At 53.5% G+C, this 12,287-nt stretch overlaps 1 protein-coding gene across 1 annotated transcript in view; it reads right to left on the bottom strand.

Annotated features, from left to right (window-relative positions):
• Window positions 1–12,287, bottom strand: part of DNAI1 (dynein axonemal intermediate chain 1) — a 385,067-nt gene that overhangs the window by 369,169 nt on the left and 3,611 nt on the right. Inside the window, exon 3 of the mRNA XM_088461607.1 lies at window positions 11,732–11,830. Coding sequence (XP_088317733.1) covers window positions 11,732–11,830 — 99 coding nt within the window. The remainder of the gene's footprint in view (window positions 1–11,731; window positions 11,831–12,287) is intronic.

The raw sequence follows: 12,287 nt of genomic DNA, 5'->3' as shown, positions 1-12,287 counted from the left end.
CACTGAAAGTAAGTGTGCCACACTCTGTGATAGATCCTCGCGGAAGCAGGCTTGCGCGCCCTCAGCATGGTGGTAATAACGGAGCTAGAAAAGCCCCGAGACCTCAGGACGGCTGTCTCAAGAGCCACGCCGTCAAAGATAGTCGACCCAGATCCGGGTGAAGACAGGGCCCCTGAGACAACAGGTCCCGCCGTTGAGGTAGGAGGTACGGAGCGTCGATGGACAGGCTCCGCAGATCGGAGTACCACGGCCTTCTGGGCCACGCTGGGGCCACCAGGATCAGTGTGCCTCCGTCCTGTTTGAACTTGCGCAGGACCCGAGGCAGCAGAGATATCGGAGGGAACAAGTAAGCCAGTTGAAACAGCCATTTCACCGACAGCGCGTCTATCAGACTTGCGCCTGCGTCCCTTGTCCTTGACCCGTACACAGGCAGCTTGTGATTGTAACGGGACGCCATCAGGTCCAGCTCTGGCAGCCCCCACTTGTCCACGAGTAGTTGGAATACCTCTGGATGAAGCGACCATTCCCCGGGATGCACATCGTAACGGCTGAGGAAGTCTGCCTCCCAATTGAGGACTCCTGGGATGAAAACTGCCGAGAGAGCTGGAAGATAGCGCTCCGCCCAAGCCAGGACGCGGGACACCTCCGACATCGCAGCTCGACTGCGAGTCCCTCCCTGGTGATTGATGTACGCCACCGTGGTGGCGTTGTCTGACTGCACCTGAACGGCCCTTCCGTGAAGAGCGGTGCCGGACGACTGCAGGGCTCTGTATACTGCCCGCAGTTCCAGGATGTTGATGGGAAGAATCGCTTCCTCCGCCGACCAACGACCCTGAAGTGACAAGGAGCCTGTCACCGCCCCCCAACCCCGGAGACTGGCATCTGTCGTGAGCAGAACCCATTCCGGGATCCAAAAGGGGCGCCCCTCCAGGAGATGCGCTGTCTGCAGCCACCAGGCTAGGGACAGACGCACCTCTGAGGACAACACCAGCATCTGAGAGCGGATCCTGTGTGGCAATCCGTTCCATTCTGAAAGAATCAGCCCCTGCAGGGGCCTGGAATGGAACTGGGCAAACTCCACCATGTCGAATGCCGACACCATGGACCCCAAAACTCTCATCGCTGAGTGCACCGACACTCTGCCACTGCTCAGACAACTGTGAATCCGCAGCTGTAAGGAGGAGACCTTCTCTGGAGTCAGAAAAATCCGTTGCTGACGAGAGTCCAGCAGGGCCCCCAAATGAACCATCCGTTGTGATGGGATGAGGGAGGATTTCTTCCAGTTGATCAACCAGCCGTGCGCCTGTAGACAAGCGACCGTCAGGTGGAGATGCTGGATCAGTACTTCCGGGGAGCTTGCCAGCAAGAGGAGGTCGTCTAGATACGGTAGCAACCGTATCCCCTGGCTCCGAAGGTGAGCCGCCATGACCGCCATCACCTTGGTAAATACCCTTGGTGCCGTGGAGAGACCAAAGGGTAGAGCCCTGAATTGGTAGTGGTTGTGGAGAATAGCAAACCGCAGAAACCGTTGGTGCAATGTTGCTATAGGCACATGGAGGTAGGCGTCCTGGATATCCAGGGAGACCATATAATCCCCCGGTTCCATCGCCAGTATGATGGAACGCAAAGTTTCCATCCTGAATTTGGGAACCCCGAGAAACCTGTTCAGGGACTTCAAATTGAGGATGGGGCGATGAGAGCCATTGGGTTTCTGCACCAGAAACAGCGTAGAGTAATACCCCATCCCACGTTGAGACTGTGGTACGGGTATAATGACCCCCGCCGTCAGCAAGGCCTCTATGGCTTCCTGAACCTGCAAGGCCTTGGTTTTGTCCTGAGAAGGACTTGTGCAAAAAAACTGGCAAGGCGGCCTGTGCCGAAAAGACAGGGCGTACCCCTGGGAGACCACTTCTCGCACCCAGGCATCCGTGGTGGTATTGTGCCAGCACTGGGCGAATTGAAGAAGTCGGCCTCCCACTCTGGGGTCCCCCAGAGGGAGGCCCGTCCCATCACGCAGAAGGCTTATCTTCTGGCTTGGAAGAAGGGCGCCTAGCACTCCAGGCTTGCTTCTTTGGCTTTGAGGCGGTCTTGGGTGCAGTCCGCACCCAGGAAGTCCTCGGGAAGGACTGACCCTTTGCCTTGCCCTGAACCCGAAAGGAACGAAACGCCGAGCTCCGGACCTTAGCAAGTGTAGTAGCTGAAGGGAGGAAGGCTGACTTGGATTTTGCCAGGGTATCTACTATTTTGTCCAGGTCCGGACCAAATAGTAATTCCCCATTAAAAGGTAAGGCCTCCAAGCCTTTCTTTGAATCCACGTCTGCTCTCCAAGACCGCAACCACAAGGATCTACGAGCAGACACTGCTGCCGCCGAAACCCTAGAGGTCAACAGGCTAGCATCCAAAGATGCTTCTCCAATGTAGGAGGCGGCATCTCTCATCTGTCCTAACAACGCCCTCTGGACGTCCGGAGATTCATCCGTAAACGTGTCCTCCAAGGCGTTGGCCCACCCCTCAATGGCCTTGGCCACCCAGGAGATGGCCATGGACGGCCGGGCTACAGCCCCTGAGAGAGAATAAATAGACTTTAGACAAGTCTCCACCTTCCTGTCCGTAGGATCCTTCAGCGAGGATATAGACGGCAATGGCAAAGTAGCACTCCTGATGAGGCGTGTTACATGGGAATCGACTGCAGGCGGAGTTTCCCATTTCTTACAATGCGCTTCCGGGAATGGATAATTGGACGCCAAGCGTTTCTGTGGCAGGAAACGCTTACTGGGCGTCTGCCAGGCCACCGCCATGTGATCAGTCAACTGATCAGACAAGGGGAACGCTGTAGAAGTAACCTTAGCTTTTTTAAAACTAGGATACCCTGACTTGGGAGCGTGTGCCTCATCCTCAATCAGAAGAATAGCCCGCACCGCCTTAACCAGAGCCCGCACATTGATGGAAGACTTAGTGTCTACCTCCTGGACTGAGGCATCTGAGGCTGAGTCATCCTGTACCTCACCATCATCCGAGAACCCCTCAGAATCCGAAAGATGCGCAGCCTGTGCCATGACTGAGCGTTTAGATGCCCTGGAGGGCACGTCACTGCGCAACATCGACTGAAAAGCCGAAGATGCTGCCGCCAAATCTTGGACAGTGTGGGAAAGCGCATCCACCCAGGGTGGAGGAGCTGTCACAGGAGCCTGAAACGGCACCACAGCCGGCTGTGCCACAGGGGTGGACTGAATATACATTGGCAACCCCGCATAGGGACCAACAGGCTGAGACCCCGGGGGAGTCTGCAATAATTGTGGGACACCCGGGGAATGGGGGATGGCAGGCTGGGGCAACGCCCTAGTAGGGGCGGCAGTCGGGACCGACAGACGGTCCGCGATGGACACCAGCACCTGGGAAAACATCGCCCATGGTGGCTCCTGCGAAATGGGAGGTTTAGACGTACCAGGGACCGCCTGGCACCGTCCGCACAGGCCGTCCTGTGACAAATCCTCCCTATCCACTCCTGCAGAACAGCGCCTGCAGGAGAACAATGCTGGAGCCCCAGAGTGCTCAATCTCCTCCTCAGACATGACTTAGGAAGAAAACGTGCGCACTCACCAGTGTGCTGAACAACAGCCCACAATATGGCACCGTGTAGCACACAACTGTATGTGACGGACCTCACAAATACGTGATCTATATAGGTGAGGTCAGTAGAAACACCCTTCCCCCGCACACCTGTAGGGCTTGTAGGAGAAGGAAAGGGATAGGTACAGGCTGACAGTAAGTAGAAATTAGCACAGACAGGCAGCACTAGCAAAAGTCACATACCATGCAGGAAGATATACTCACTGCACCTTTCCACTACAATCAACCTCCCAGATTCAGTGTCTGGGAGGGCTATAGCGCTGTGTACACTGTCCTTGTCGGGGGAGAGGTACACAGGGGGACCGGTCCGCGTGCTCCCTGAGAGTATCCACGCTGCCAGTAAGAAAATGGCCGCTGGAGACCTCAGAGGAGGAGTGGCCGAGTAGCTGCAGCTCAGCGACGCCAGACTCCGAGCTGAAAGGCGCGCTGAGCTGAGGGGAGGAGCCGCTGACAGGGAAGGCTTCCTCCCCTGGCTAGCATATTTAACCCCCAAGGGTGCGGCATCCCGCTTGCCGCTTAATTACCCTGGTGGTCTAGTGGTCTGGCGGGGTATGCTTCCGATGGACGGGGGGCCCGCCGCCACCGCTAGCGCCCCCGGTCTGTCCCCTAGACCGGGGGCATGGGACTGCATATGAAAGGCATTACCCGCGCACCGCCGCTAATCAGCGGTGCGCGGCTTACCTGATCTCCCCGGCGTCTTCCGGCAGCAGTCCCGGGGGAAGCCAGAGTCCGGCTAGTACAGACTCTGGCTTCCCCCGCCGCGATCCCCAGTTCAGTGCTGGCGTCGCGGCGCCAGCAGGGAGAAGGAGCGGCAGCGTGGGCGTCTGTACAGACAGCCCATCGCTGCCGCTCTGGAGAAAAAGAAAAAACTGTAGTCAAAAAATAAATAAATTTAACTAAGTTAAAAAAGCTTTAGGGGGCTGCTCCTGCAGACCCCCCCCGCAGGGTGACCCGACTCCGGCCGGGCACCATCTTAAACTGAGGTGCCTGTGGCTCGGGGGCGGGGTATAGGGGAGGTTGGACCCAAGTGCATCCTGGGAGCAGCTAAAAGCTTTAACTCCGTGGTGCCCGAGGATCCAGCTATACCCCAAGGTCACCCTGTGGACCCCTATGGACCCTGAAGTAGAAATATGGCATTGTACCCATCCTGCACAGGACAATGTAATGCAGCGCTCTGTGCAGGGGGTGATAACCTGCTGGGTGTGATATATGGCACTGTACCCATCCTGCACAGCACAATGTAATGCAGCGCTCTGTGCAGGGGGTGATAACCTGCTGGGTGTGATATATGGCATTGTACCCATCCTGCACAGCACAATGTAATGCAGCGCTCTGAGCATGGGGGTGATAACCTGCTGGGTGCGATATGTGGCACTGTACCCATCCTGCACAGCACAATGTAATGCAGCGCTCTGTGCAGGGGTGATATATGGCATTGTACCCATCCTGCACAGCACAATGTAATGCAGCGCTCTGTGCAGGGGGTGATAACCTGCTGGGTGCGATATATGGCACTGTACCCATCCTGCACAGCACAATGTAATGCAGCGCTCTGTGCAGGGGTGATATATGGCATTGTACCCATCCTGCACAGCACAATGTAATGCAGCGCTCTGTGCAGGGGGTGATAACCTGCTGGGAAAGAAATAGGACATCCCTCCTCCCTCTTCATTTACATTACATTCTATCAATTGGGGAATACTGTACATTTTATTTCTAGTTTGGGTGCTAGGACACTATATGTATGGGGGTCTACGAACTTACCGTTGTTAACTATCTTTCTTCGAATTCCATAGGGTCCACAGGGGGACCTTGGTGTGTAGGTTGGATCTGGATCCCGGGTACCACGCAGTTAAAGCTTTTGCTCCCAGGATACACTGGTCCCTATACCCCGCCCCCGAGCTAGAGGGTCCTCAGTTGGTAAGCAGCCAAAGGCCGGAGGAGGATAAGAGAGAAGGAAGACTGGGACACTGAAGAATCACTCTCACAGAGAAGGAGACGGGAAATCGGTGACCAGAAGATAGACCATATGAAGCCAGGTGCGTCAGGGCGGGTGCCCTGTGGACCTTATGGACTTCGAAGAAAGAGAGATAATAAAGGTAAGTTCTTACCAGAACTCTCATTTTCTTCTTCAGGGTCCATAGGCACCACAGGGAGACCTTGGGGATGTCCCAAAGCAGTCCTTTTAAGGGTGGGAACGCTCTTGCAAGGAGAATCTGGCGCCCAAAGGAAGAATCCTGAGAGGCCAAGGTATCAAATGCATAGAACCTTAGAAAGGTCTGATTTGAACACCACGTGGCCGCCTTACAAAGCTGAACAGACGAGGCGCCACAACGAGGCGCCCGCAGACTGAGTAGAATGAGCAGTAACAGAAGCTGGAACAGGCAGGCCTGCCTGTGTGTAAGCCTCTGAGATAGTCATATGAAGCCACCGGGCCAATGTTTGTTTATTGGCTGGCCATCCTATTTTTGTGAAATCCATAGAGCACAAGGAGTTAAATTTCCGAAGGGAACTGGTACGGTCCACATAAATCCTGAGAGCGCGGACCACATCCAATGAGGCCCCACCAGCCGAGAGGTCTGGTGACTGAAAGGCAGGTACTATAATTTCCTGATTTATATGGAAATTAGAAACCACCTTAGGAAGAAACTCAGGGCGAGTGCGAAGCACAGCCCTGTTCTGGTGAAATATCAGAAAGGGGGACAACGACAGGGGAGTGCCCCCAATTCTGACACCCTCCTGGCAGATGCAATAGCCATAAGAAAAAAAGAGTCTTCGCTGTGAACCACTTGAGTTCTACAGAATCCAGGGGTTCAAATGGAGGACACTACTGACAAAGCCCATGGAACCACTGGAGGGATAAAGGGAGGTTGAATCCGGAGGACACCCTGGAGGAAGGTATGGACATCCGGTAGTGGAGCAAGTCTACGCTGGAACCAAATGGATAGAGCAGAGGCATGAACTTTCAGTTAAGCAAGGAGAAGTCCAAGGTCCAATCCAGCTTGAAGGAAGGCCACTTGAGGGTTGTAGTTTCTGGTACAACGCCAATGGATATATGTACACCACACTCTGTGGTAGATCCGAGCAGAGGCTGGCTTACGCGCTCGGAGCATAGTGTTCACTACAGAGCTAGAGAATCCTTTTGACCCAGGACGGATGTCTCGAGAGCCACGCCGTCAAAGACAGACGACCAAGGTACGGGTAAAGGCAAGGACCTTGAGACAACAGGTCCGGACGTTGAGATAGCAGGAACGGAGTGTTGATGGAGAGACTCTGAAGATCTGAGTACTAGCGACGTCTGGGCCAAGCTGGAGTCACCAGCAGGACAGTGCCTCCGTCTTGTTTGAACTTCAGAAGAACTTGAGGAAGAAGGGGGGCTGGAAGGAATAGGTACGCAAACTGGAAGGTCCACTTCATTGGTGCGTCTACAAAGGTTGCCTCGGCATCTCATGTTCTCACTAGCAGTTTGTGATTGTGTCGGGAGGTCATGAGGTCCACCTCTGAGAGGCCCCATCTGTTCACTAGGTGTTAAAACACCTCTTGGAGAAGCGACCGTTCCCCGGGATGCACGTTGTGACGGCTGAGAAAGCCTGCTTCCCATTTGAGAACTCCCGGAATGAACACTGCAGAGATGGCCGGGAGGTGACCCTCGGCCCATGTCAGAATGCATGACACTTCTGTCATTGCTGCCCAACTTCAAGTGCCTCCTTGATGGTCGATGTAAGCCACTTTTGTGGCATTGTCGGACTGAACCTATACAGGTTTTCTGTGAAGTATGTGCTGGGCCAGGTTGAGGGCCCTGTAGACAGTTCGAAGTTCCAATATGCTGATTGGCAGGGTTGATTCAACCGATGTCCAACAGTCCTAAAAGAAGCGTGGACTGGTCACTGCGCACCAACCCGGGAGATTGGCGTCCGTTAGGATTACCCAGTCTGGGAACCAAAAGGGGCGATCATTGGTTAGATGAGATGTCTGAAGCCACTAAGACAGAGACAGACACACCTCTGGAGAGAGCACCATTGTCTGAGGTTTGATCCGATGGTGGGAATCCGTTCTACCTGGAGAGGATCAGCCTTTGCAATGGCATGAAATGGAACTGAGCATATTCCACCATGTCGAAGGCAGACACCATGGATCCCAGAACCTGCATTGCTGAGTGGATCGACACTCGGCGACTGTGGAGACATTTGTGCACTCGCAGTTGAAGTGTGGAGATCTTGTCTGATGTCAGAAAGATTCTCTGACCCTGAAAATCTAGCAGGGCTCCCAGATGAATCATTCTCTGTGAGGGATCCAGGGAGAGTTTTTTCCAGTTGATCAACCATCCGTGCTTGTGCAGGAAAGCAATGGTTAACTACAGACGGCGGTGAAGCACTTCTGGGGATCTTGCTAGGAGCAGGAGGTCGTCCAGGTATGGAAACAGTCGGACACCCTGACTGCGCAGGTGGGCCGCCCTGATAGCCATACATTTGGTAAACACCCGTGGAGCTGTGGAAAGTCCAAAGTGCAGAGCCTGATATTGGAAGTGTTGCCGTAGTACAGCAAATCGGTACCTGTAGGTACGCGTCCTGAATATCCAGATACTATAAAGTTCCCAGGCTCCATAGCTAGGATGATGGAGCGTAGGGTTACCATCCTGAACTTTGGCACCCTTAGGAATTTGTTCAAGGATCTGAGGTTGAGGATAGGCCGATGAGACCCATTCGGCTTCTGAACCAGAAAGAGTAGAATAATAACCAGTCCCTCACTGAGATAGTGGGACTGGCACAATTACCCCTGCTTGCAGCAAGGACTGCATGGCTTTCTGGATTTGTAGGGCCTTGTTCGGGTCTGAATGAGGGCCTGTGTAGAAAAAACTGGTGGGGAGACCGTCTGAGAAATGAGAGGGCGTAACCATTTGAGACCACTTCTCTTACCCAAGTATCTGTGGTGTTTTGACACGAGTACTGGGCGAACTGAAGAAGTCGGCCTCCCACTCTGGGATATCCCAGAGGGAGGCCCGTCCCACCAGGCTGAGGGTTTATCCTTGGGCTTTGAAGCAGGACGTCTAGTGTTCCAGGTCCGCTTTGTCCTGGGTTTGGCGGCTCTAGTGGAAGCAGACTGCCTAGGAAAGGACTGACCTGAAGTAGTTACAATCTTGTCAAGGACTGAGCCCAACAAGATCTCCCCATTGTAGGGTATCCCTTCTAGGCTTTCTTGGAATCCGCATCTGCCTTCCATGTGTGTAGCCACAGGGTACGGCGGGCAGACACAGCCGTGGCCGAGACTTTGGAGGTTTGGAGACTGGCATCTAATGTCACTTTTCCAAAACAGGAAACTGCATCTCGAATGAGAGCAAAAAAAGATATCTGATCCCTAGAAGCATCTGAGGGAAAAAGAGTCTTCAAGTGCGTCAGCCCAGCTCTCTATAGCTTTAGCCACTCATGCAATAACCATGGTTGGACGGGCACCATCCCCTGAAAGAGAGTATATCGATTTCAGGCAAGCTTCTACTTTCCTATACGAAGGGTCCTTCAAGGAAGTAACTGTAGGAATAGGCAATGTAGCGCGTTTAATTAAACGTGTAACATGTGAATCCACCGCAGAGGGTGTTTCCCATATTGCACAATGAGCCACAAGAAAAGAGTAACGTGAGGTCAGTATGAAACCTCTTACCAGGCGATTGCCAGGCTGCAGCCATGAGTTCAGCTAGATGATCCCATAGAGGGAATTCTGCTTGAGGCTACTTTCTGTCGTTTGTACAGAGGGTGCTTGGATTTAGGGGCTGGCTCGTCATCTTCTACTAATAAGATGGATCTGACAGCTCGCACCAAGGCAGGAATATTAATTTATGACCGACTCTCATCCTCCTCCGGAGGGGAGTCAGGGTTAGAGAGACCAGTATCTGTGCGTGGACTGTGACGATAACACAGGACGTGTAAAGGATTTACTGGGTAGAGGTTTCCCACCTTGCAACATGGTTTGAAAGGCATTAGATGAAACCTCAGACTCTGCAGTGAGTTAGAGAGTACGTCTACCAATGGTGGGGGTACAGGAGGTACCTTTATCGACTGAACCTGATGTGACAACCCCAAAGGGGGAATTACGTCCTGCTGTGATAACCCCCTCGGGGATTATACAGCCGGATCCACTAGGAGCCCAGGTTATATATATATATCCCTTATCAAATCGTTCTCACTTAAGCCTACAGCCCATAACTGGCCTGATGGCAGTATGGGGACAGATGCCTGTATATACTCCTGTCTTTGCTAGACATAGCTGCAGAGTAAATGGCACACAATATGGCACTGGGTATAATGCAACCAACGTGCATGTAGGATAATAGTAGGAAGCAATATACTGGTCCTGTCTTATGCCTGGGTAAGCTGCAGGAGCACACAGCCCAAATATGGCACTGTAACTGTATGTGACAAAAACCTCACAAATACTTAGGGGGGTCATTCAGCGCAGGACGCACGCAAGCGGGTCGATGTTACCCCAATGCGCATGCGCACGACGGAGGGAGCTCCGTCGTGCACATGCGCGAGACCCGGACAGCGACAGCCAAGCTGTCGCTCCGGGTCTCGCACCAAAGGGGGCGTGCTGTCGATGGTGACTGACAGCACGCCCACTTTTGTGGACGTGCCGGGGGCATGGCTGCCAGACGGAGGCGTTCCCATGGGAACGCCTACCGTCTGGGTCCGGGCCCACTGACATCACTAGTGATGTCAGTGGGAGTGATTTTGGCTCTGATAGAGCCAAAATCACTCCAGGGCTTGCGGTCACCGAGACCCTACCGCAGGGTCTCGTCGCAAGCCCGATGGCCATCTTTTTGGCCGCTTGCATATGCTGTGGGTGGTCACCCACAGCTATGCGAGCGGCCAGGAGGCCGCTCCATTTTCAGGTAGGAGGGCCCTGATTCAGAGCGAGCGTCCGGCTCTGAATCAGGCCCTTCGTTCTATAAATGTGAGGCACAGGAAAACCACTGAAAACACCCGTATCAGCTGATCAGGTAGTAGTCCGAAGAAAAACACTGGTCCTGACTGACACTTGGATAAGCTGCTGGAGCACTTTGCCTAAATATGGCACAATGCAGCACACAACAGTATGTGTCAGACCTCACAAATATTATCTTTTATATATGTGAGTTTTAAGACCCACCTTAACTACACCTGTATTAGGGCAGAATTAGAGGTATAGATATATGCTGAGAGTTAGGAAACAAAGACACAGACAGGCAGCGCTAGCATAAGTCACATACAATGCAGGAAGTATACTGCAACGTGGCACTACAGTCACCTGCCCAGAGTCAGTGTCTGGGAAGGGTATAGTGCTGCATACACCAACCCAAGGGAGATGTATACAGGGGGACTGGACCACACGCTGGCCAGAGAGATCTGCGAGTTCACCATCCAATAAAATGGCCGCCGGAGACCTCAGAGGGGGCGTGGCCACAGGAGGAAACAGCTCAGCAAAGCCAGACCACAATGGAAAGGCGCGCTGAGCTGAGGGGAGGAGCCACTAAAACCGGGAAGGCTGTCTCCCCTGGCTGACGATTAACCCCCGGGACGCTGGCTCCCACAGCCAAATAAAAGTCCCTGGTGGTGTAGTGGAGAGCAGCGTATTGTGTGCCTGCTTCCACAGTCAGCACATCCGGTCTGTCCCCAGAGACCGGAGGCAGAACTGCTAATACGCAAGCGGGGACCCACTCTTACCTGTCTCCGTACGTCCGTCCGCAGTCCGGGATGTCCCGCTAAGACACCGGCGCCGGCGGGGTGATGGAGCGGCAGCGCAGACGTCCTGTGGACAGTGTGCTGCTGCGCGCTCTAATGGAAGAAAAACTATCCAAATCATAAAAATAAAATTAGCTTTGGAACTGCTAATCAGCCCCTCTGCGTTCACAGTGACCCGACTCCGGCCGGGCACCAACTATAACCAAGGTGTCTCTGGCTCGGGTGCAGGATATAGGGAGGATGGACCAGTGCATCCTGGGAGCAAAAGCTTTAACTGCGTGGTGCCCGGGATCCAGATCCATCCTACACCCTAAGGTCTCCCTGTGGAGCCTATGGACCCTGAAGAAGAAGAAATATTATTTGGCACATGTAATAATAATAATACTCACAGCCTCCGTTAATTCTAGCTGGTCTGGTGGCTTAACCAGGGTCTTGGCCTGTGTCCATTCATCCGCTCCATCCCCCATGTCTGTGGAGTCATCTTCATCCTAACGAATGCAAATACATTAATAAAGTGAATTTGAGAGCAGAGAGACGGACACACACCTGAAGACTGTGGGTGCGAATCAGAGTCTCACGGATATAAATGCGGATCGTTACCCGTAAGCAGAGTTATGTGCATTTATGCTACTGTACAGCTCTGCACAACTAGCAATTATATCTACATGCCCATAATACACCCTCATAACAGTGATCCTACATGGGAGCACCCCGTGGCTAACTAGTTACTGAGGGAACTGTTCCTCCTTCTACTATACAGCACAGACAGAGAGAGGTGCCCACACCCCAATCACATGGGCCTAGGGAGGTGCTCACACCCCAATCACATGGGCCTAGAGAGGTGACCACACCCCAATCACATGGGCCTAGGGAGGTGCCCACACCGCAATCACATGGGCCTAGGGAAGTGCCCACACCCCAATCACATGGGCCTAGAGAGGTGCC

The sequence above is a fragment of the Taudactylus pleione genome, unplaced genomic scaffold (assembly GCF_031769625.1).
Source record: "Taudactylus pleione unplaced genomic scaffold, aTauple2 ptg001078l, whole genome shotgun sequence".
Lineage (NCBI taxonomy): Eukaryota > Metazoa > Chordata > Amphibia > Anura > Myobatrachidae > Taudactylus > Taudactylus pleione.
This window is presented reverse-complemented; position numbering and strand designations above follow the sequence as displayed.